General features: G+C 47.9%; 1 protein-coding gene across 1 annotated transcript in view; it reads right to left on the reverse strand.

Annotated features, from left to right (window-relative positions):
* The window catches only part of EHD4 (EH domain containing 4), a gene marked incomplete at both ends in the record, with an annotated part of 73,393 nt that overhangs the window by 39,390 nt on the left and 8,968 nt on the right, over positions 1-25,035 (reverse strand). Inside the window, 2 exons of the mRNA XM_080708053.1 lie at positions 1,048-1,145; positions 11,277-11,453. Coding sequence (XP_080564179.1) covers positions 1,048-1,145; positions 11,277-11,453 — 275 coding nt within the window. The remainder of the gene's footprint in view (positions 1-1,047; positions 1,146-11,276; positions 11,454-25,035) is intronic.

Raw genomic sequence — 25,035 nt, forward strand, 5'->3', positions numbered from 1 at the left:
CAGAGCCTCTGGGAAGCACCCCTTCTTTCCAGGGCCAAAGTGAGGGGCCACCTCTGCCTGCCCCCGTGACCACCGGAGTCCATCCTAATGCCCTCCCAGTCAGACACTTCCTCTCCGTAAGCCCCTGTGTCCCCTGGTCTCCCCATGGCCCTTCTCCAGGAGGGAGGGGAGGCAGCAGACCCATCTGTAGGAGCCACAGGCCCAGGTCTGGAAACAATTGCGCCTCAGCTCTGTCTGCCGAAGGCTGAGGAAGCCATATCATCGTTCAAGCATTTGTGTTCTTCCCAGGTCTCCTCTGAACGCTTCCCAGGCTCTTTCCCCAAGGGCTTCCTTCGGGTAATCCCTCTCCAACCTTGGATCCTGGTTGGACTATCACTGCCTCGGGGGGGGGGGGGGGCTCTCCCAACACCCCGAGGTCAGGCCAGTCCCCTTATACCCAGACCTGTACGAGCACATCTCCTGGTGCTTAACTCAGTGCTTACCTTCTGCTCAGTGCTTATGACAAGGTCTATCTTCCTCATAGGAACAGGAGCCCCGTGAGGGCAGAGACTGCACCTGCTTTTGCTATATCCTGGTAGAGCACAGCGCTACCAAGGAGATGCCCAGGAAAGGCTTGCTCAGGGGAGGATGCTGCAAGGGCTGCTGGGAGGAACACAGGCCTGTGGGAAGCGGGGCGGAGCTTCGGCAAGCTTCCCCTTCCCACATCTAGTTTGCCTCCTCTACTTTTTGTCAGATGTGTCCAAATGAACAATAGCAATGGATAGTCCCCTTCTTGGACACCGGAGGCTTATCAGAGCTGTGCTAGCAGCAGAGGACGAGTCCTAAGGAGTCTGGAGATTCTAGAAAGACTCCAGTTGAAAGGGAGGACCTGTGATGCTGTGAAACCCTGCTTGTTTCTCGGGACCCCTTGGCTATCTCGGGACACTGAAGGGTGTCCCAGGCAGTAGCTGTCCTGGAGGATGGAAGAGTTTGACGGGGGCAGAATCCTCTGCCACATCGCAGAGCGTCCCAGAGAGCCCCAAGGGAGGCGACAGGACGGGCACTGACCTCGGCTGATGCGCTGCTTCTCCCCGGACAGGATGCCGGGGCTGTCGATGATGCTGATGCTCTTTAGGACCTGATTGGGCAGCTGGGAGCACATGAATCTAGAAGAGACAGGCAAAAAAGGGGGCGTGAGAAACTGAGCCTTGGAGAGGGCGCTACTGGGGGGCGCCTTGGCTCTCTGCACCCACTGGCCCCTGTTTTAACTAAGGTTTGCCGAACACTTGGGTAGTTCACAAATGTTCATTCCATCTGATCTTCATATCAACCTTCTGAGGAAGAACTTCTTGTCCACCTCGGGGGTAATCAGCACACTCAGAGCTGGACCTTAAACCCAGGTCAAGCCGACTCAAGTCCACGGGTCAAGCCAACTCAACCTCCCCTTCCCTCCCATCCTCCCTGACACTCCTTGTCCCAGTACCCCTGCTCTTGTAGAGCATCACATGTTGCCTTCTGGGTACACTGCTCCCCTGGGCCAGAAGACCCTGAGCTCCCTGTCCTGTCCACTGCCAAGCTTGAGGGCTGGAGGTGTTGGGGATGCCGGGTCTGATGACCCAGGACTCGGCATTGTCAACCTCTCCTTCCCTCCCATCCTCCCTGACACTCTTTGTCCCAGTACCCCTGCTCTTGTAGAGCATCGCATGTTGCCTTCTGGGTACACTGCTCCCCTGGGCCAGAAGACCCTGAGCTCCCTGTCCTGTCCACTGCCAAGCTTGAGGGCTGGAGGTGTTGGGGATGCCGGGTCTGATGACCCAGGACTCGGCATTCAATGCAGTGGCCCCTGTGGCTTCAACTCCAGGAAGGGCAGGCACCTGTGTACATAACCCAATCCTCCATGTGCTAGGAGTCCTGGATGAGCCCTGAGAGTGGGCGAATGGGCTGGGTTCCCCATCCTCACTTGCCTGATGCCACCTCCTCCTCCTGACCCTGCCTTCCACCCCAGTTCCAGTCAGCAGCCTTGGCATTGGCCTCATGGAAGCAGAGTGGGCTGGGAGGAAAGTTATGGTCTAGGGGATCACTAGACCTGGGTTCAAGTTCTGCTCAGCCTTTGCCAATGATCTGTTATGAAGCCCTGGGCAAGGGCCTCCTGTTCTGGGTCTCCTTGTGTGCACTGGCAACATCCGGATGCGAGACTGGCGATGTCCTTGTAGCGTTTCCACGCAAGCTCTGAGTACCAGCAGGAAGTACTTGTTACTTTCAGCCTAGGCAACGGAGCTGGGCCTGGACCTTTGTTAGGCCCTGTGTATGTTTTAAGGAGGAAACTGAAATGCCTCTCCTTTTCCTGTTTTAGAAGGAGCTAACTTCTGTCTCTGTGTGGGCAGAAAGCTTGAAAACATTCAGATCAGTTCAATTCTTTCACTGAGTGGAAGTGGTGGGGATTACTCAGAAAGTTAAGTATGCTGGGAATTTGGGACCAGCCCGCCCAGCCTCCACAGCCTATGGCCAGCATGGCCCCCAGGCAGGGAGGGTAGCCCCAGCCCTAGGTGAGGTGCTAGGAACAACAGTCTTCCCTCCTTCCAAGTCAGCCCAGAAAGAGAGAAGAAAAGGGATGATCCTTTTGCAGGCGGAAAAGCTACAGCACAGTCTAGACATCTCGAGGTCACACTCTGCTGCGTGGCTGGCGGGAGATGAGAGCCTCACATTTCTGATGTCAGGGGAGTAGAATTCAGGCCATTAGGTTAAAATTCTTATAATGTTGTCAGGTGTGGCGGCACGCACCTGCAATTCCGGTTCTTAGACTGAGACAAGATCACAGGTTTGAGGCCAGACTTGGCAAACAGCTTCAAAATAAAAAATAATAAGGGTGGAGGGTTTATGTAGCTCAGGGGCAAAATGCCCCTGGGTTCAATACTTGGTACCACAAAACTAAAATAGACAAACAATATTCAAACAACAACAAATACCGTCTTGTTAAAAGTAAAGGCTCAAGTAATTTTCAAAGAAGCCCACATTTCTGTTTTTCTTCTTCCCAAACCAGACAGACCCTCCTGCCCAACACTAGCAGAGATGTGTGAGTTAAGCACCCACAGTCACCACACACTGTCCATAAGTTCAGAGGGAAACACCACTACCCTGTTTTCCAGAACTGGGGGAGGAACTGAGTCCTAAGCACACCTGGGTGGACCCCACCGCTCGTCAGTTTCTCCTTTCTATCAGAGCGCGGAGACATCTGGCAGTGCTGAACCCCTTGCACCTAGCAAAACTGTTTACATCAACCATTCCTGTGGGGAGCCTGCCCTTTCTACAAAACCACAAACTCACACTCGATATTAATTTTCCAAAACACAAACCACCAGATTCTGGTGTGAGGGTAACAGAGGAATTCAAAATTGACACACTGTTTGTCCCCTGTGTATAAAGCAACAGCATCTCAACAGCTCCCAGACCTCCGGACGCAGCAGCAGAGGCTGAATGTTGAAGCCAGGGCAAGGGGCCAGGAGAGATGAGCTGATGTCACCACGTAACACGCAGTGACCCGCAGGGGAGCCAGGAGACCAGCCGGCTGACTGCCACGAGCGGGGGACAAGGAGAGGCAACGCCTAGGGGCACAGGAGTCGGGGTGGCTGGGGTGGCGGGTACAGAGCTGGATGCCACTCCACGGGAGAAAACACGGGGTGAGCAGGAGAGCACAGAGCACAAGCAAGGCCTGGGTCCCCAGGGTGCTAGAGCACCTCACGGAAGGTCAGAGCCACACACAGTTGTGTTCTTCAAACATTCAGCAGTGCTGCATGCCTGTAATCCCAGCTATGTGGGAGGCTGAGGTGGGAGGACTGCCAGTTTGAGGGCAGCCTGGGCAACTTAGTAAGACTCTGTCTTAAAATAAAATAATATAAAATAAAGTGTTCGTGATGTAGCTCAGTGGTAGAGAACCCATGGGTTCAATCTCCAGTACTGGGGGGAATATATATATTATGTATAATACTATATATAATGCTATATATATATATAATACAATATATAATACTATATGTGTATATATAATGTGTATATATATGTATTATATATATTACTATATATGTATGTATAATATGTATATATATTTATATTATATATAATACTATATATATGTATGTGTAATGTGTGTGTGTATACATACACATTATACATATATATGTATATGCTGGCAGTATATAACTCAGTGGCAGAGTGCTTGCCAAGCATGTACAAGGCCCGCAAAAGGAAACCAACAAACAAAAAAACGACAACCACGTACCACTGTAACCACCAATTATCTATGCTCTCACAGCGAGCACGCCTCACTTTTCTGCTTTGAGAAAGGAAGGTGGAAAATAAGGTTATTTATTGTGTGCATCGGCTAGCGCAGGCCGGGTGGTCCCTGCTTGTGCGTTTCTGCTGAAATGTCCCAAGCACGGATCTGCCTTTCCACGAGCGTCCTACTCCTTCCTGGCGTGACTAAAGGCGAGGTGCATCTGTGCCCGGCCTCCTCCATCTCGCACGTGCTGTTAGGACGAGAGGGAGACAGTCATGGCACAGGCTGTAAGGTCTCGGCAGGCTGCTAGGAGTTCTCCTGCATAGGAAAGGACGGAGGCAAATACTTAAAATCGTCTCCAGAACCTGGTTTGACCTCAGGCCCTCTGATCACTATGTGCGAAATCGGAGATTGTTGATGTCCTGATTAGGAAAGTATAAGCCCGGTAGTGTATGCCTGTAATCCCAATTATTTGGGAGGATGAGACAGGAGGATTGCAGCCTCAGCAACTTAGTGAAAACAGCCTCAGCAACTTAGTGAGAGTCTCAGCAACCTAGTGAGACCCTGTTTCAAAATTAAAAAATAAAATATAGGGATGGGAGTGTAGCTTGGAGGTAGAATACCCCAGGGTTCGATCCCCAGTACCATACATTAAATAAATAAAGGTCCTGCCATAAATGGCTCCTCTATCTTCTAGTACCCAGGAAGATCTGAAATTCACCTCAAGATTATATGAAAGCCCCTGGTTGCCCCTTTGACTAAATCTTATGAAATTACCATGTTTACAAGTAAAAGATGATTAAAAACTGATAGTTTCATATGGTTCAAACATTTCTTTCTTTTTTTTTTTGGAGGAACTGGGAATCAAACCTAGAGGCATTCTATCTCTGAAATATACCCCAACTCTATTTTTTTATTCTTTCTTTCTTTCTTTCTTTTTTATTTATTTATTTTGGTGGTACTAGGGGTGGAACCCAGAGGCTTTCTACCTCCAGGCTACACTCCCAGACCTATTTTATACTTTATTTGGAAACAGGTTCTCACTAAGTTGCTGAGAGCCTCACTAAGTAGCTGAGGCTGGCTTTGAACCTGTGCGATCCTCCTGTTTCAGCCTCCCAAGTGCTGGGATTACAAGCGTGCGCCACCATGTCCAGCTTTTATTCTTTATTTAAAACAGGATCTTACTAAGTTGTGGAAGGCCTCACTATGTAGCTGAGGCTGGCTTTGAACCTGTGAGCCTCCTGTCTCAGCCTCCCAAGTACTGGATTACAAGCGTGCAGCACCATGCCCAGCTGGGTTCAAACTTTTATAAATCCTCTCCTGACTGCCTGGGAAGAAGCACCAGCCAGAGGGTCTGTCTACCAGGGAGTAAAGCTGGATTTTTGGAATGTGGGAACCAGCAGCCGCCAATTGAGAACAATGATGACCTGGGGTCACCTCAAATCTGGAGGTTAGAGATTTATGGGTAAAGCTTCATCAAGGTAAAATTACGGTTATTCGATAATTATATCACAAAACAAAATTAAGAGTTATCCCCACAGATTTCAATAAAACAATACTGCTGGTGAGTCAAGTATGATTCTTGGCAAGAGCCTCCTTTCCTTAATTTCTGCATCTAAATCAGATGTGGGAGTCAGCCCAGGTCTTTCCTGATACTGTGGATTAATAGCAAGTCGGTTTTTAAAAACTCCCCAATGGAGCCGGGCATGGTGGCGCACGCTTGTAATCTCAACATTCGGGAGGCTAAAATTGGAGGATCGCAGTTCGTGGCCAGCCTCAGCTACTTAGTGAGGCCCTCTCCAACTCAGTGAGACCCTGTTTCAAAATAAAGAATAAAAATTAGGGCTGGGGGTATAGCTGGGAGGTTGAATGCCCCTGGGTTCCATCCTCAGACCCACAAAAAAAAATATATATATAATTTAAAATTATACGAGATCCTGAAACAAAGTCTAAGGCTATCTGGATTGAAAAAATAAAACTACCATTTTTTGAAAATCAGACTGAACCAGGCATGGTGGCACACACTTGTTCCCAGCATTTAGGAGGCTGAGACAGGAGGATCTCAGTTCACAGACAGCCTCAGCTACTTACTGAGGCCCTCTGCAACTCAGTGAGATCCTGTTTCAAAATAAAAAATAAAAACTAGGGCCGGGGGTATAGTTCAGAAATAGAATGCCCCTGGGTTTCATTCCCAGTATTGAAAAAAAAAAAAAAAAAAAAGAATAAGAAACAGGGCTGCGGGTATAGCTCAGAGGTGGAATGAATGTCCCTGGGTTCAATCCCCAGTACTGGGAAAAAAAAAAAAAAAAAGCAGACTGAAGGAAAAACAAAGCATTCAATTCAAAAGCAGCAACAGGCCAGGCCTGGCGGCGCACATCTGTAATTCTGGTACTTGGAAAACAGAGACAGGAGGGTCACAGGTTCAAAGGCAGCTCCAGGAAATTAGCAAGACTCATTAACCTAGGGAGACTGTTTAAAAACAAAAAGTAAAGGACTAGGTGTGTAGCTTGGAGGCAGAATACCCCTGGGTTCAATCCTGAGTACCCTGCTGCCTCCAGAAAAACAGCAGACAGCAGGGGTAAATGTGAGGTCCTAAGTCCTGACGCCGACCAGAAGGCTCTGGCCGAGGCCCTGCACTTGCAGGGTGCGGACCGGCTTCCCCATCTGCAGCCCCACGGCCCCGCTCCAGGACGGGCAGCCTGCGGGACTCCTCTGAGTGCAGTGGTGGTCGAGTTTCAGAATGCTTTCTGTTCGAGACTCAACCCCTCATTTTATTCTTCGGGTGTGCAATTTCTAAAATTTGCACCTGCCTCTTTGAGAATTCATCTTCATTTCTCAGAAATGCCTTGTGGACATTCTTAGTGTCTCTGAAACCAACCATAACGACTGAGATTTAGGCTCTTCTGGTTTGCTTGATGTTGGATAGTGGGTCGCCCTCCGGGTATCATCTACTTCTACCTTGTGAAGTACATAGCTCTTTCAAAGAGGCCCCTGGGGGTTGACACCCACGCCAACACCCTGTTATTTATTGAGAGGGATAGATCATCATCACCTGGAGAGAAAGTTCTCCATCAAAAACAACCAATTTTCTTTCCTATTGAGTATTATATTTTGACCCAGTTCCCAGAAAAGTGTGTCACGTAAAGAGGATCCCGCCTTCAGAGCCAGGCTGCTGCTCCCGGAGGATGCCATCATGCACACAGCTTTGCCCCCACGCTGACTTTCTTAAATGAGCCCCGTGAGGCAGCAGCACTGTTTCGTGGATGCTACTTAATCGGCTGCCTGCTCTTAAGTGCACCGTGACTCTCCACGAGGCACGTCCTTTCGCGTGCGCCCCGCACACGGCGCTCTCTTTGCCCATGCCTAGCAGGCGCAGGGTGGGCGACCGGAAGGAAGGGGAGGCCCGGATTCTAGCCCTGCGTCTGCGTCTTCCTGGCAGCTGCTTCTCAGGCCGGCCTCTTCCTTGCTTCTCGTTTTCTCATCTATGAGTTGGCCCTCGTCTTGTCCATCAACCGCACAAGCACAAAGCAGATGAAATTATGTAAGGTATCCATTATCACTATCCCCGCCTCCACCTTGTTAGAGGGCCGGCCTGGGACGGTCTTAAAGTCAAACGGGGCAGCGGGCAAGGGCTCAGTCCAACGCGTAGCATTCGGCCCAGCACGCCCGGCTTGCTATCATTTTTCTATGTATTATTCTGAACTCAATTAACACTTATTAGACTAATGCGTGGATTATTTTCAGTAAATTTAAAATTCTGAGATAACCTTGCTATTCAAAATCCTTCCTGATATGTGTCTTCCATACTCATCTATGGTGTGTTTGAGATTTAAAAAAAAATTGTTCTTATTAAGAAATAAGCCATTTGCCAAAGTAAGACCAGTGGGAGGCTGGGTGTGGTGGCGCACACTTGTAATCCCAGCATTCAGTAGGCGGAGACCAGGAGAAGATCGTGGTTCCCGGACAGCCTCAGCTACTTAGTGAGACCCTTGGCAACTCAGTGAGACCCTGTTTTAAAAAAAAAAAGACTAAAAAATAGGGCTGGGGGTGTAGCTCGGAGGTGCAATGCCCCTGGGTTCCATCCCCAATACTGCAAATAAAATAAAATAAAATAAAACCAGTGAGTAGTCATCCTTCCTGCTTTTCCCCTTGTGAACATGGGCTTCACAAAATGAGAATGTGAAAAAAGTGGCAGCTTATTTCTTTTTTAAGCCTTTGTCAGGCAAAAAGAGGATGGTGATAAGAAGCCCTAGCATTCCAGAGCAGCCTTCCAGTGGGGAGAAACCAGTGCCCTGTGCTTTCCGGAGCCTCCGGAACCCCCCAGGGCCAGTCCTGGGACAGGAAGTCTGGCTGCTGCCAGCCCTGTGTCCAGGCTCCCCGGGAGGCCGGGGTGGGGGCGGAGGGGTGGTATTTCTTGTCCCACTTCCCCTCAATTCCGGTGCACTGGTCCCAAGAGATGCAGGGAAGAAGATCCGCAAGGGAGCTGCTCTGGGGTCTAGGCGTGCCTCCTCCTGGAGAGGAGAACCGGGGAGGGCGGGGAGTCATCCGGGCAGTGCTCCCCAAGTCACTGTTAAGAACAAGACAGAACTTCTCCCAGACTCCATCTACGTCATCTGCACACTCTGCTCATCCACTGCCGAGCTCCCTTGCTGCCCTCAGACGCTTCCTTTGCCCTGCAACAGGAGCAGAGGCAGCCCTGACGGGGGACGGGATCCCGGGAGGGACGCAGTATCCACTGAAGGCATGGGGCGGGGCCGTCTGGGCTGCCCGTGCAGCGCTGCTGCAGAGGGGCACGCGTTTGCTCCATGGCCCACGAGAATGGTGGCACCGGGGTTTACCGTTCACCGCAGCAGGCAGCACTCAGAGGGAGGATCTGGTCTTGTTTTTAGAAACAGCTAGAAAGGAGAAGTACAGCGAACCCTACTTCCTCTCCCCACTCGGCACCTCCTGTGACTGGTGCCCCCAATCTCGAAGCCAGACTCGAAAAAGCTGGGGGGTGAGGATGGGAAAGAAGAAAGAGAAAAGGGTTTGGAAAGGAAAGTAGGGGCCTTTCAATAGCAGTTCTTGCCATCCATGAATATGGTCTCCTGGTTAGAACCCCAAAAGCAAGCAAACAAAAGCAAACACGGACAAGTGGGATGCTACGAACTAAAAAGCTTCCCTACGACAAAGAAAACAGTCAACAGAATGACGCGACGGCTCCAGAGGGGAGAAGATACCTCCCAGAGGTCCATCGGATGAGCTTCTATCCAGAAGATATAAAGAAATCAAAAAACGTAACACCAAGTAATCCAGGTAAAAATGGGCGAGTGATCTGAACGGACACTCCTCAAGAGTAGAAATGGCCGATAAATGTATGACAACTGCTCAATCTTACTGGCCGTCAAAAAATTGCAAAACAAGTCTACAGTGTTAGAACGACCATTGTCAGACAATGACGAATGCTGGCGAGGCTGCGGGGAAGCCGGGAGGAACTGTCACACATCGCTGGCAGGAAGGTAAGCTACAGAAAACTGTATGGAGGGTCCTCAGACAGTAAAGTAGAACTTCTATACAGTCCAGCCGGCCGTCCACCCCTGGGTATCTGTCCAAAGGGAATGAAAGGAGCATACAAAATAGAAAAATGCATGTCTACGTTTACTGCGGTGCTATCCACAATAGCAAAGACGTGGAATCAGCCTCAGTGGCCATCAACAGAGGAGTGACCAAGAATATATGGCAGATACACACAGTGGAATATTATTTAGCTCTAAAGAAGAAGGAAATCCTGCTAAATGAGACAGACACAGAAGGGCAGGTCGGCCTCTTTCATGTGTGGAAGCAAAACTAAAGCAGCTGTGGAAGGGGACAGAAAAGAAAGGCGGCCGGGCCTGGGGGCCTGCTTGTGATCCCAGCATTCGGGAGGCTAAGACCGGAGGATCGCGGTTCACAGGCAGCCTCAGCTACTACTTAGTGAGGCTCTCTGCCACTTGCTGAGACCATTTCAAAATAAAGAATAAAATATAAGGCTGGGGGTGTAGCTCAGAGGTAGAATGTTCCTGGGTTCTATCCCCAGTGATGCAAAAAAAGAGAAAGGAAGAAAGGAAGAAAGAAAGAAAGACGGATGAACAGCGACCAGGAGAGGGAGGGAGGTCCCGAGGGCAAAGCTTATTCTCCCCACGCTGTGCCCACCTCCATTGGCTTCACTGGGAACTCTGCAGAAAGGTTATGGGGTGGTACAAATAAAAACACATCTCTACTGAAGACAGAACCAGTCCCACAACTTTATGTCTATAAATTAATGACCATATCCGGGCGTGGTGGCACACACTTGTTATCCCAGTACTTGAGAGGCTGAGACAGGGGGATCGCAGGTTTGTGGCCAGCCTCAGCAACTTAGCGAGGCCCACCAAACTTAGTGAGACCCTGTTTCAGAATACGAAAAATAGGGCCCGGGGTGGGGGGGCGGGTAGTTCAGTGGTAGAAGGCCCCTGGGTTCAATCCCTGGTACAAAAAAAAAAGACCATGTAACAAAACTAATATTTGTGTTTTCACTCTATTTCCCCTGCCCTGCTCCAAAGAATGAGGAAGCAGCCTGCAGTGCGCAGTGAAGGCACGGAGCAGGGAGTGAGTCAGCAGACCCAGCCTCGGGTCACAGGACTCAGGGCTCCTCCGGGCGGGCGAGGCTCCCTGGCCACAGGAGGCCCCAGCGCACTGGTGCCACTCGACATTGCTAGCCACGAGGTGCTCACTACCTGGCAACCCGACCTCCTCCTGTGCAGCTCCGCTGATTAGAAGTACTCTACTTACTGTATATGTACACTGTACAGCCTCACAATGTCCGGCCTCAGGCCTCAGCTCTGCCCAACGAAGCCATCACGAATGGATACCAGTGGTCATGTCCTGTGATAAGTCCTTCAGGTATCTGAACATGATTCGCTCATCCTCCTGACTTAGTTCTTCCCTTTATGTCTGTTTTGAGTCTTTACGTGTAATTGGCAACGATTCAAAGAAAAGGGTTAAACAGCGGCTCGCTGGTCCTTACCGGTTCAGGAAAGCATTCCCAAAGCGACTGAGCTTTCGAAACGGCTTTTTGGGGTCCACGACTAAAGCATTCCCGGGGGTGCTGCCTTCGGTCTCCCCGTACATCACAGCGATGAAGGAATCGGTGGTGGGCTCAGGACCAATCCTCATGCCTGGGAAATCCTGCTCCAGTAAGTACCTGGGAGGAGGGAAAAGAAGAGAAAGTTTAGCATGCCGCCACAAAGCCAGGGCCAGAAAGCTGCTTGAGGTTTCGAGATTTTTTTTTTCTTCTTCTTTTTTGCAGTACTGGGGATGGAATCCAGGGGCACTGCACTTCGGAGAAACACATCCAAGCCCTATTTTTTAGTCTTTTTTGTTTTATTTTATTTTATTTTATTTTATTTATTGGTGGTACTGGGGTTCTGGAAACCCTTCTACCTCCGGGTTATACTCCCAGACCTATTTTATATTTTTTATTTGGAAACAGGGTCTCTTAAGCCAGCGCGGCTGGCTTCGAACCTGCGCGATCCTCCTGTCTCCGCCTCCCAAGCGCGGGGATTACAAGCGTGCGCCACCACGCCCGGCCTCTTTTCTTATTTTTGAAACAGAGTCTCACTGAGTTGCAGAAGGCCTCACTAAGTAGCTGAGGCTGTCTGTGAACCATGATCCTCCAGTCTCAGCCTCCTGAGTGCTGGGATTACAAGCATGTGCCACCATGCCTGGGAGGTTACATCATTTGAAACTCAGAAACATGACCCTCAAGAAAAGGAGAAAAATCTGACCTTAATTCTTTTGCTACATAAAAATAAAGAATATTCAGCCGGGCGTGGTGGTGCATGCTTGTAAATTCCAGTACTTGGGAGGCTGAGAGAGGAGGATCACAGGTTTGCAGCCAGCCTCAGCTACTTAGTGAGGCCCTTTGCAACTTAGTAAGACCCTGTTTCAAATTAAAGAATAAAAAGTGGGGCTGAGGATGTAGCTCCCAGGAGGTAGAATGCCCCTGGGTTCAATCCCCAGTAGTATAAGAAAACACACACACACACACACACACACACACACACACACACACACTATTCAGTTTGAAATCTGCAGCCCTATTGCCCCCCAGTGAAAGGACTCCATGAGCGCACGGCCTTCTCCTTTGGACCCTATGGTGCACCGCACCACTCCTGCGCTTCTGGGACCCACTCAGGCTCACCCCACCCAAGCTGCATGTGGCCACCTCTCTGTGGCTCCCAGGTGCCTACCTGCAGGCATCACAGTGCTCACTGTGTTACTGAACCACTGCTTGGGGGCCCCGCAAGGCACGATGGGGGTGCAGCTCAGTGGCAGTATGCTTGCCTGGCATGAGTGAGGCCCTGTGTCCAAGCCCCAGCACCATGAAAAGATAAAAATGGAATGCAAAGCCTGTCCCAGGGGCGATGATCTTTCACCCACGAGGACAGGGTCAAGGGAAGAAGCCCGCATGGCTCCTCCAGTTTCCCACTCCTCCAGATAACAACCTATTTGGTCCTAAAACTTTTTCTTTGGACCAAAGAATTTTCTTTGATTTTCAAAGTCCTAAGCGGTCAAATGTAACACATGACTCTCTTTCCAGGGATGGAGGAAAAGAACTGGGTACTAAATCAAATGTCAAACACAATCTTACCATCTGCGTAAGAATAGGAAGGGAAAGTACTCTGTAAGCTGTGCTTTTTTTTTTCCTTTTTTTTTTTTGCAGTACTGGGGATGGAACACAGGGGCATTCAACCTCCGAGCTACACCCCCAGCCCTATTTTTTATTCTTTATTTGGAAACAGGGTCTCACTGAGTTGCAAAGGGCCTCACTAAATAGCTGAGGCTGGCTTCAAACCTGTGCGATCCTCCTGTCTCAGCCTCCCAAATGCTGGGATTACAAGCGTGCGCCACCACGCCCGGCTAAGCTGTGCTTTTTATTGAAATAAAATGAAAATTGATCAGCAATCTTAGGCTATATCCTAAACCTTTCATGAATGTCCTTGCTACTTTTAACATTGCCCAGTTTCTATATTTAGTGACGCTGTAGAGCCCCAGAATAGATACATCACTTAAAGATGGCCCCTAAATGAAGAGTAATTGTGAAAAAAAAAAAAATCCTGGCAGTGCCAGCACACATTTATTGAGAAACCACAAAGCCTTCCACAAGCACCTCTCTTTCATGAGGTGCCCACTACATCCGCACGTGGGGGATGACACTATCCTTATTTTGCCGAGGGGAAAACGGAGGTATCAGCGAGGCCAAGCAGTTGCCCGAGGTCACACAGTATGTGTTCACGCAGAAGCGGATTGTAGGCAGTTGGACGCCTCGATCTGCGACCTCTCCACACATGATTCTTGATTTTGAGACAAGAGTCTGCTGCGCTGCTCAGGCTGCTCTTGAACCCCTGGGCTCAAGTTATTCTCTCACCTAAGCCTCCCGAGAGGAAACACCTGCTTTTTCTGTAAGCAATTTTATCATAAAAGTTTTTCCTTAAAACCCCTTATTCTAAAATGAGGGGATTTGCTGTGCTTGTATATAAATGAAACATCAGAAAGCAAAACAGGTGCTTCTCGGCAGTGATGGCCGACCTGATCGCCCTTACACATGAGTTGCTGTGCGGCGGGGAACTCTGCCTGCGCCTCTGTGCCTACCCCGGCCTGAGGAAGGTGCCCAGGCTGGGCCGTGGCGGCAGCTGCCCTCGGGGTAGCCGGCCGAGACATGACCCTTTTGTGGTTCAGGAACTGTGTGTGCAGGAAGCCCAGCAACCCTGGCTGCTGCTTGTGCAAGCCTCCACAGTTCTCCTGCCGTCGTTGGTCTCCCGTGGGGCCTCCCAGCCTAGCCTCATCCAGGCCACGGGGCGTGAAACTCACACTGGAGACGGCTGGGCGTGCACAGCAGCCTTGAGTTCTAGCTTTGCTGCTGATGACTTCGACTTGGGATCACAGAGCGGCCGTAAGCCTGAATGCACGCTCAGCCTGGATGCACGCTCAGCCTGGCTGGGAGATGCACGCACCCAGGAGACTGCAGCTGAGGGCTGACTGCCCCGAAGTGTTCTTCCGAAATTCAGATGTACGTCATACTGCTGGGCAGGCAACGCACGTCAGCGCCACCAGGGAACCAAGAACAACAGAGATACTGAGTTTCTGACATGAAAAATGTAACTCTCAAGTGATGAGGTTCAAAACAGCACCCGGAAGGGAAGGGTGGGAGCAGAGTCCGAGGTGTGAGGCCCCAGCATATCAGCCTCACGGCCACAGGGATGAGAACAGTCCATTGTGCTTAAGGGTTTTTTTTTGGACACCTCCGGGGCTCTCCCACTCTGTGGTATTCTCTGCAATCACAAGAGTTCTAAGAGGCCACTGGAAAGTTAAAGAGAGACTCCCTGCAACTTGGAGGTGCGAGCCCAGCCCAGGGCATCCTGCGCCTCCGAGGCCGGGGCCAGCCGGCCTTGGCACCCCCTGGCTCCCTTTCCTATGTTCCCACCTCCTGGCTCCCTTTCCTGTGTTCCCAGAGGGGCCCGCCAACTCGAGCGGTGACTGCTCCACAGCTCTCCAGCCAAGCCAACCAAATGAAAAGGCACAAACATTTGGATTCCACGCAGCTGGGCGGAAGGGGTCGGGTGGACAGGAGACCCAGCCTCCCCTTGTCCCCGTCCCTGGGGTCAGTAGGCGAGCCTCATTCCAAGCGGCTCCTGGGGGCTACTCTGATGCACGGTGGCTGGATGTAGACACCGTCTTTTCTTTCTTTGCGTAGGTTGCAGAAAGTTTAAGCTTCACGGAAAGAATATCATTTGTGACCAGGGGAAGAGAAAACTCTCGGGACAATGAGAAGTCCCTCAACATACCCAAGCATCACCTTCCCAAAGGGCTTAAGAACGACTGAAAATAAAAAAAAAAAACAAGAACACCAATAAGAGTGGCATTATTTCAGCTGGATGCTGTTTCCATCTAGCCTGAAGTTAGAAACCTTCAATTGATGTATAAAGACAAATATAAGAAAAAGAAGCTAGCCGGGCGTGGTGGCACACGCTTGTCATCCCAGCATTAAGGAGGCTGAAACCAGAGGATCGCAGTTTGCAGACAGCCTCAGCTATTTAGCAAGACCCTTCGCAACTCAGTGAGACCCTGTTTCAAAAAATAAAAAAGACTAAAAAATAGGACTGGGGGTGTAGCTTGTAGGTACAATGTCCCTGAGTTCCATCCCCAGTACCACAAAAAAAAAAAAAGAAAAAGAAAAAGAAGCTAACAATTTTATAAATGGCTTTCAAGTGATAAGCATACTTAATCTGAAGCATACTCTTGTAGGGACAGGCGCATATGCCTGGAATACACTACTCGGGAGGCTCAGGCAGAAGAATTGCAAGTTCAAGGCCAGCCTGGGCAACTATGAAACTCTAAGAATAAAAAAAATTTTTTTAAGGGCTGAGAATGTAGCTCAGTGGTAGGGTGCCTGTCTAACCTGAGTGAGGCCCTGGGTTCAATCCCCAATGATAGAGAAGTAACATTATTCAATGATACTCCATGATCCAGCAGTGGACTTTGTCTTCCTGGGGGTTTTCATGTATTCTCTCAGGGTTTTTTTTTTTTTTTTTTTTAATTATGTATTTAGCCGGGCGTGGTGGCCCACGCTTGGTAATCCCAGCATTTGGGATGCTGAGACCACAGGATCACGGTTCTCAGACAGTCTCAGCTACTTAGTGAGGTCCTTTGCAACTCAGTGAGACCCTGTTTCAAAATAAAAATACAAAAATAGGGCAGGGGTGTAGCTCAGAGGTAGGACGCACCTGGGTTCCATCCCCAGACCCACACACACAAAAAAATTACGTATTTATTTTGGTACTGGGGAATGAACCCAGGAACATTCTATTTATGAACTATACCTCCAGTCCTTTTATTTAATTAATTAATTAATTTTATTTATTTATTTATTTATTGCGGTACTAGGGATGGAACCCAGGGGCATTCTACCTCCGAGCTACACCCTCTACCCTATTTTTTATTCTTTAGTTTGAAACAGGGTCTCACTAAGTTGCAGAGAGCCTCACTAAGTAGCTGAGGCTGTCTGCGAACCTGTGATCCTCCTATCTCAGCCTCCCAAGTACTGGGATTACAAGCATGCACCACCGGCTTTTTTATTTTTATTTTTATTTTTTTAATCTTGAAACAGGGTCTTGCTAAGTTGCTCAGGCTGGCCTCGAACCTACTATTCTCCTGCGATCCTCCTGTCTCAGCTTCCCAAGTACTGGGATTACAGGTATGTGCCACCATGCCCAACTTTCTCTCTGGATTTTGACTATCACACTTATGCTTAGAAGAGTAGGGAAAGCTTTACAATTTTTTTTTTTTTTTCGGTACTAGGGATGGAACTCTGGAGCTTTCTACCTCCGAGCTACACCTCCAGCCCTATTTTTTTATTCTTTATTTTGAAACAGGGCTTCACTGAGTTGCAAAGGGCCTCGCTAAGTAGCTGAGTCTGTCCACAAACCAGGATCCTCCTGCCTCAGCCTCCCAAGTGCTGGGATTATAAATGTGCGCCACTATGCCCAGCTAAGCTTTACAGTTTTTAGCAATATACTCTACCTAACATTTGAGGACTTGTTACATGCCGAAGTTTTTTTCCCCCCAATATTAAGGATTGAACTTACGGCCTCATGCATCCTTGGCAGTACTCCACCTATATCCCTAGATCTTTATTTTATGTTATTTTATTTTTTAGATAATGGCTTTCTAAGTTGTCCAGGTTGGCCTCAAATTTGTAATCCTCCTGCCCCAGCCTCCTGGGTAACTGAGATGATAGCCATATGCCACCACGCCCAGAAGGTTGTGCTAAATACCATACATGAGTAATCTCACTTCATCCTACGTGCTTTATGAGAAGGTACAACTTTAACCCCCTTTTATAGATGAGGCAACTGAGGCTCAAACAGGTGAACTGGCTTATTAGAGGGCTGGGGCTGGGCTTTTTACTAGTCCTACACAGGCACTACCAGTGCTAAACCAGAGCCCGAGAGGCTGTCGGCTTCTGCGGGAGCACTTACAGAAACATAAGTCAAAACAGATATATAAATGAAAGATATTCATTTATTTATGATCCTAGGGATTGAGCCCACAGGCATTCTTCCTCTTTTTAAAAATTTAAAAACCAGCCCTTTGTAAAAATTTGAAACAGGATCTTGCTAAATGGCCGAGATTCTCGCTGGGTTGCTGAGGCTGCCTTGCTGAATCGCGGAGGGTGTCGCTGATGTGCTGGGGCTGGCCTTGAATCTCAGACCCTTCTGTTTTCTAGACATATATGGATTAGTTACCCCTTCTACTTTATGTTTCCTCTTCTACTTTATGTTTCATTGCACTAAAAAGTGCGCATCTAAACTGGGCACGGTGGGCCATGTTTGTAATCACAGCACACAAAGGGAGGCTGAGATAGGACGATCCCAGGTTTGAGCCCAATTTCAGCAATTCAGTAATTTAGCGAGACCCTGTTTCAAAATTATAAACTAATAAAAAGATCTGGGGGTTTGGATTAGAGGTCAAATGACCCTGGGTTCAATCTGCAGTGCTACCAAAAAAAAAAAAAAAAAAAAAAAGCCTTGATATGGATGTGCGTAGGGTGAGGGTGCTGATTAAACCCAGGAACACTCTACCTTTGAGCAAAACTCCCCTTTAAAAAAAATTAACTTTTAAACAAAGGTTCTCACTACGTTGCTGAGACTGGCCTCGAACCTGCAATCCTCCTGTCTCGGCCTCCCAGGTACCAGAATTACAGATGTGCACCAGAGCACCTGGCCTCGATGTGTACTTTAGTACAATAAAACATGAACTACAAGAGAAAGTCATTGTGAAAGTAACTAATACATATATATCTGGAAGGCCTGGGAGAATCTATTGAAAAGATGTCAGAATAATACTGGCAGTACTATGCCAAGAAATAGAAATAAAAAAGTCTTATTCATAGGAGTAGCTGAGTTTAAAATTCCCAAGAACAATGAACAAGTTATAAGCTCAGTAGGAGTAAGTAAATCTCCACCTTTCTGAAGTGCATGGAAGGCCCGAGTCACAGCAGTGCCAAGGTCCTGCTTGGGGAGAACAGAAGCCAGCTTAACTTGAGAACAGACCCTATGGGCTTTGTATGTACCCGACAAAAACCAGCAGAAAATATGAGAACACTTTAACAGAAAATGACGGTATTTGGAAAATAAGGAGTAAAGAATTCAGAAGAATCTAGAAGTACCATTTGTTTAAGTGTTAAAAGTGATGCTTAAAGACAGTAATGGTGCTGGCTTCTGCTATTATTATTATTATTATTATTATTATTATTATTATTATTTTGTGGTGCCAGGGAAGGAAACAAGGGACATTCTATCTCTAAGCTCCGCTCCCAGCCCAATTTTTTATTGGTGCAATGTGTTCATACATCATAATGGTATAAAGAAAATACTTTTGTAGACTTACATGCACACATCGCCCAGTCAGCCCCCACCCGATCCCCACCCTGTTCCCTCCCCATCCCTCCCTCCCATGCTTGGCTTAGTGGTTGACATCTAGTTTTATAGCAATTTATCCAAAATTAACGATGATAATCTCACAAAACAGTTTCATTTGTCTGATACCAAGCTTTTGATGACTTAAAGATAACATTTCAATATTTCTTTTTGTTTTCTTTCTTACCAGAGAATATTTTTTCTTTTTTTTTTTTAGGTGAAACTATCATACATTTATTTATTTATTTTTCAGAAAAAAATCTATCCTGATATGGAATATGGACTCTAGATACCCAAAACAATCTCGAAGAACAAAGCTAAAGATGTATATTTTCTGATTTCAAACCATATAAAGCTACAATAATTGAAACAGTGTAGTACTGTTCTAACGGCAGATATATAAACCATTTGAGTTAAATAAAAGCCTAGAGATAAATTCTTCCATATATTGTCAAGTTATTTTTGACAAGGTTTCCACAAACATTTGATGGAGGAAATACTAATCTTTTAACTAAATATTGTTGAAAAATAATAATTACATGAAAAAGAATAAAATTGGACCCTTCCCTAACACATATACAAATATTAACTCAAAACAGATAAAAGACCTAAATATATATCTTAATACTATAAACTTTTAGAAGAAAATCTGGGTCATAAAACCTCACAACATTGAAATTGGCAGTGATTTCTTGGATATGATTTCAATGGCACAGGCAACAAAAGGGTAAATAAACTCCCTAAAAAATAAAAGAATATTGTATATCCAATGTAAACAGAGTTAAAAGTTACTGATAGAATGGGATAAAATATTTCCAAATGCTATATCTGAAGGTATATTAATATTCCAACTAGAAATCTTAAAAATTAGCAACAATAAAAGCAAACAATACCATTTAGAGATAGGTAAAAGACTAACATAAATAATGAATCTCCACAGATAACCAATCTTAGTTGTCTGTTGGATGGAAAATCTTGTTTCTCTGGTTCTGGTGCGTGTTACCTATTTCTTCTTTGTAGTTAATCTCTTTTGAGTATTTTCTCTAGCGCTGGTTTTGAAGACATAAATTCCTTCAGTTTCTGTTTGTTGTGGAAGCTTCTTATTTCCCCATCTAATTTGATAGAAAGTTTTGCTGGGTAGGAAATGTTTGGCTGGAAGTTGTTTTCTTTCAGAGTTTGGAATGTGTTACTCCAAGCCCTTCTGGCTCTCATGACTTGGTTTAGGAAGTCTGGAGTGATTCTAATTGGTTTGCCTCTGAATGTCACTTGGCCCTTTGTTTTTGTTGCCTTTAAGATTCTCTGCTTGGCTTCCACATTGGTCATTTTGACAATTATGTGGCGTGGGGATCCTCTTCTCTGATCCTGTCTAAAGAGAGTTCTATGAGTTTCCTGGACCTGTGTATCGACCTCTTGCTCTATGTTTGGAAATTTTCTGCTATTACTTCCTTGAAAAGATTGTTGATCCCTTTGGTTTCACCTTCTTTTCTCTCCTCTATTCCAATTATTCTTAGGTTAGCTCTCTTAAAATGGGCCCATATTTCTTCAATGTCAGATTCCTGTTGTCGGATTTTTTTTTCTAAATTAGAAACTATGAGTTCATTTTTTGAATGATCATCTTCTAAGAGCGAGATTCTATTCTCCATGTGGTCTAATCAGTTGTTTGTACTTTGAATTGAGGCCTTTACTTCATTAATTGCATCCTTTATCTCTTTTTGGCTCTCTCTGAATTCTTTTCGAAGCACCTCTATTATTTCTACAGTTATTTTCCTGATTTGATCTTCTAGAAATCTCTGAATTTCTGTTTTATCAGGTTCTGATGTTGTGGGGTTGTGGGCATTCATTGCTCCATTGTTATTCCTCTTTCCCATGATTTCAGAAGTTTGTGCCTTCTCTGGGTTCTTCCCTGGGTCACTACGACTTCACTTAAGGTGCTCTGGATCTCGAGTCTGTGGTATCTCAGTCACCACTATTCCTTTACTGGGTTGTATGGCAGAGTCTCAGACCCAGGGAGTCAATCGAGGCTGCTTTAGACCATGGGGGGTGCCAGGTTGGGTGTTCTCCTATGGTATGATATCTCTGCCACCACCACTCCCCCACTGGGTCAAGTCCCTGGGAGTATAGTACTGGGATTTCTCCTCTAGGGGCAACAATTTGACTCACTGTTGTTGAGTGCGCAGATGGAGCTGTCATGGGCTCGGTGAATTCACTGCTGCTGTCGCCGGTAGCAATATGGCGCCACTGCCACGCTCTTAGCCGTGATGCTGGCGTATTTCTTCTCTGGTTTTGAGCTCCGCTCTGAGTCCCTGCAGGGTGTGCTGAGCCCAGCCACTGGGAGCTTTAGATGCTCCCTGCACCAAGAAATCTGCCGAATTCCTCCCGGCTGATCCACAGCGGCTCACCTTGGCTCGCTGTCCGCCGCTCCTCTCTGGAGCCTGGTGGGCTGTTGAGTGCGTTGGTCTAGAGCCATCCGGTGAGCTCGCTGCTGCCGCCGGCAGTAAGGCACTGCTGCTGCGTCCTCGGCCGTGAGGCCTGCATATCTCCTCTGTGGCTTTGAGCTCCATTATGAGTTCCCTTCCTCTCTGGAGCCTGGTGCTGCAAGGGAAAATGGCGCCCGCTGCTTCGCGCCGCGGCTCCGCCTGCAGCACTGTGGTCTGGTTTCTGGTGTCTCATTTTTCCAGCCCTCTTTTTCTCTGTCCCTTTAAATTACATTTTTTGTTTCTCTGCTGATGGTGTTTTCTGGCTATGAAAGGCGCTGATTTTGTGATAATAGAGATTGGTTGTTAGCGGGGCTCGTAAGCCCCGCTTTTCTCCGTCGCCATCTTCCCGGAAGTCCCAATTTTTTATTCTTTATTTTTAAATGTAGTTTTTCTTTTTCATTATTTATTTATTTTTGTGGTCCTGGAGATGAAATCCAGGGCCCTTCTACCTCTGGGCTACACTCCCGGACCTATTTTATACTTTATCTGGAAACAGGGTCTCACTAAGTTGCTGAGAGCCTCACTAAGTAGCTGAGGCTGGCTTCGAACCTGTGCAATCCTCCTGTCTCAGCCTCCCAAGCTCTGGTATTACAAGCGTGCGCCACCACGCCCGGCTCTTATTCTTTATTTTGAAACAGGGTCTCACTGAGTTGTGGAGTAGCTGAGGCTTGCCATGAACCTGTGATCTTCCTGTCTCAGCCTCTCAAGTCTAGGATTATTTAACAATAGCATTAAAAATGACAAAAATACAAAGCCAGGCATGATGGCACATGCCTGTAATTCTAGTACTTGGGAGGTTGAGATAGGAGGATTGCAGGTTCAGGGACAGCCCCAGCAAGAAGTATGCAGCTCATCAACCTCACAGGACTCTGTTTCAAAATAAAATACAATAAAATAGAGCTGGGGATGTAGCTTGGAGGTAGAATGCCCCTTGGTTCAATTCCTGGAGTACCACAAATAAAGAAAGAAAATATGAGTGAATATTTCCTGAGTCAGGATAAGCAGGACTTTCCAATCGTTAAAGTAGCAAAACACTAAAAAGAGAAATATGTATAGGTGTATTTAATATTTATCATCAAATATTAAATATACCTAAATATAAAAACGTTCGACTATTTCACTAGGAGAGGGTTGAGATGAAAGGGTTAATCTTTCCACTCTGATTTCTTGAACTTGGAAATAGTGTTTTTTTGTTTTGTTTTGTTTTGTTTTTTGGTGGTACTGGGGTTCCTGGAAGCCCTTCTACCACCAGGCTACACTCCCAGACCTATTTTATATTTTAATTTGGAAACAGCGAGACTGGCTCCAAACCAGCGCGATCCTTCTGTCTCCGCCTCCCACATGTGGGGATTACAAGCGTGTGCCACCACGCCCAGCTGAAAATAGTGTTTTTAAAGCATTTTCCACCATTTAATCCATCCTCAAGTCTTAACCGAGAAATGGAACTGGGAAGAGAATCCAATATTATTGCAAAGGTTTTACCAAATGACCCAGGGAACATCAGTATTTCCTAGCAAACTAGGACCACCCCCATCGCCGCTGCCTCTAGAACCATCATGCCCCAACACACCATGCCTAGTGCTACTTTAACATTTTAATCTCCTTTGAATTACTGAAAAAATAAGTTAGATCTTCGTTCTATTTTATTTCTTGATGTCTTGTTTGTTTTTTTAACTTCCACTTTTAAAAACATAAAGCCCAAGTTGTATTTTTGTTAAGTCGCTGATGTGTTAACACCAGTTGATGTTATCTTTGAGACTGTAACATCCACTACAGGAAATGGACATTAAATCAATTAGCCAGTTGAACCAAAAAACTTGTATTTATTGAAATCTCTCATCTAATTTTCAGCTTTGAGATGTGAGTTAAGCAAAAGAATGTTATAATTTTTTTGTGTGTGTGTGGTACTGAGGATTAACCCAGAGGTGTTTTACCTGAGCTACACCCCATCTTTTTTTTATTTTTTTGTGGTATTGGTGATTCTACCTTCAAGCTACAGCCCCAGCCCAATTTTATTTCATATTTGGAAACAGGGTCTCACTAGGTTGATGAGAATCTCACTACTTGCTGAGGCCGTCCTCGAACCTGTGATCCTCCTGTCTCAGCTTCCCATGTACAGGGATTTTAGGCCTGTGCCACCAGGCCCAGCCTGTTTTATTTTTTACTTTGAAACAGGGTCTAAGTTGCCGAGGCTGGCTGTGCGCCTGCGCTCCTCCTGCCTCAATTTCCCAAGTACTGGATCACAGGCGGCACCACCGCGCCCTGCTGAGAACATTATAATTAAAAGTTCCCCAGTCCACACCCATCTCCTGCAGCCCTGGCACCACCGCCATTTGCAGGCAGATGATGTAAGGAGTGGACAGGCAGCTGACCTGCACATCTGGCCGTGGCAAGCACCACACCCAACCTGCCCCGCGGCCCTCCCGTTCACCTTCCCAGCATTCCTGCGCCAAGTCCGGTCCCCTCTCAGATCTCACACCAGCTGCTCTCGCGCTCTCTGAGCCATCCTGCCTTCCATCCACTTTGAACTCTGCTGAGGTCATGCCCATCTTTAAACAGAACGCGCCATGCCTGTGACCAGGGCACGGCTCCTCCCTCTGTACCAGCCGCTGAGGGTTTTCTATATTTGAGTCTCATCTCCCACTCATTCCTCAGCCCCTCCGCCTGCTCCCATCACCACCACTTGCTGACTAGGCTTTCGCCAGGGCTACCTTAGCTCTGGCCAAGGTCACCCTGGCTCCCGGTGCCCGATCCAACGGTTCCTTCTCAAACCTTTTCCCAGAAGCACCCTACACCGCTGTCCAGTTCATCTCTCTTGGCTGGCTCTTGTGGGGTCATCTGTCATTTTGCCAGACTCGCATCCAGTCTCCTTGGGGACAGTGTCCTGAGGGGCCCAGTGGCCTGGGGGCCAGCCACCCTGCTCCGGGTGCCTCTCCTGCCTCTAGGCAGGTGCCGGGATGGGCATGTGGCCACTCGAACCTGAGACTTTGGTTGAAACTGTTGGGGAAAGGTTCGCTGCTCCCACGGGGGCTGCTGAGCAGGCAGAAGGCAGGTGAGGGGCTAGAGATGGCTGCCTGCCCTCCGTGAGGGCCGGATGCTGAGGAGCCCATGCGGACGTGGCAGCGGAGCTGGCTGCGAGTCCTGGGCGGCCGTCACCTGGAGGCCCGCCTGCGCCCGGCGCTAGCACATTCTGGGCGAGTCAGTTTCAAGAAAATGTTTTATCTTTTTATGTCCGCCATTTCCAGCTGGTTTCTGTCACTTGCAACCTGAAGAGCCTAAAGGTGGCTCTGAGCCACCGCCCGCCCCTGGTGTTACCACTCCACCTCCCCAGGGATGCCCCCAGTGCCCCACAAACCCCTATTCCTTCCCTCCCTCTCAAATGCCTGCGTTCCTTGGAGTCCTGATGCTTCTGGCCCAGACACTGCCTCCCAATGTACACTGCGCCCGGCCATCATGGGCCCCAGGCCCATGCCTGCGTCTCCTGCTCCACCTTGGTGCCCACTCAGCCGAGCAGACTAGAGTCCCACCTCACAGCCCTGCCCCCCTTAGGTGCCATCCTCTGCGTGGCTCCTCCATCCGCCCTGCACCCCAGGGCCCTGGGCCTCACTGCTGCCGCTGCCACCCCGGCCCTCTTGGGCAACTACTTCTGGCTCATTCTTCAGGGCTCAGCGCTTTTCCAACCCGAGTCCTAATGAGGTGTCCCGCCTCTGCACCAGCCACCTGTGTTCTAGGGTCACGGCCTTGCCACCCAGAGTCCATTCTTGTCCATAGTATTCAAGAGTCTATGTTCTGTGATGGCTGGGCCAACTCCTAAACTCAATTATTATTT

Source organism: Muscardinus avellanarius, assembly GCF_963383645.1.
Source record: "Muscardinus avellanarius genome assembly, chromosome: 12".
NCBI lineage: Eukaryota > Metazoa > Chordata > Mammalia > Rodentia > Gliridae > Muscardinus > Muscardinus avellanarius.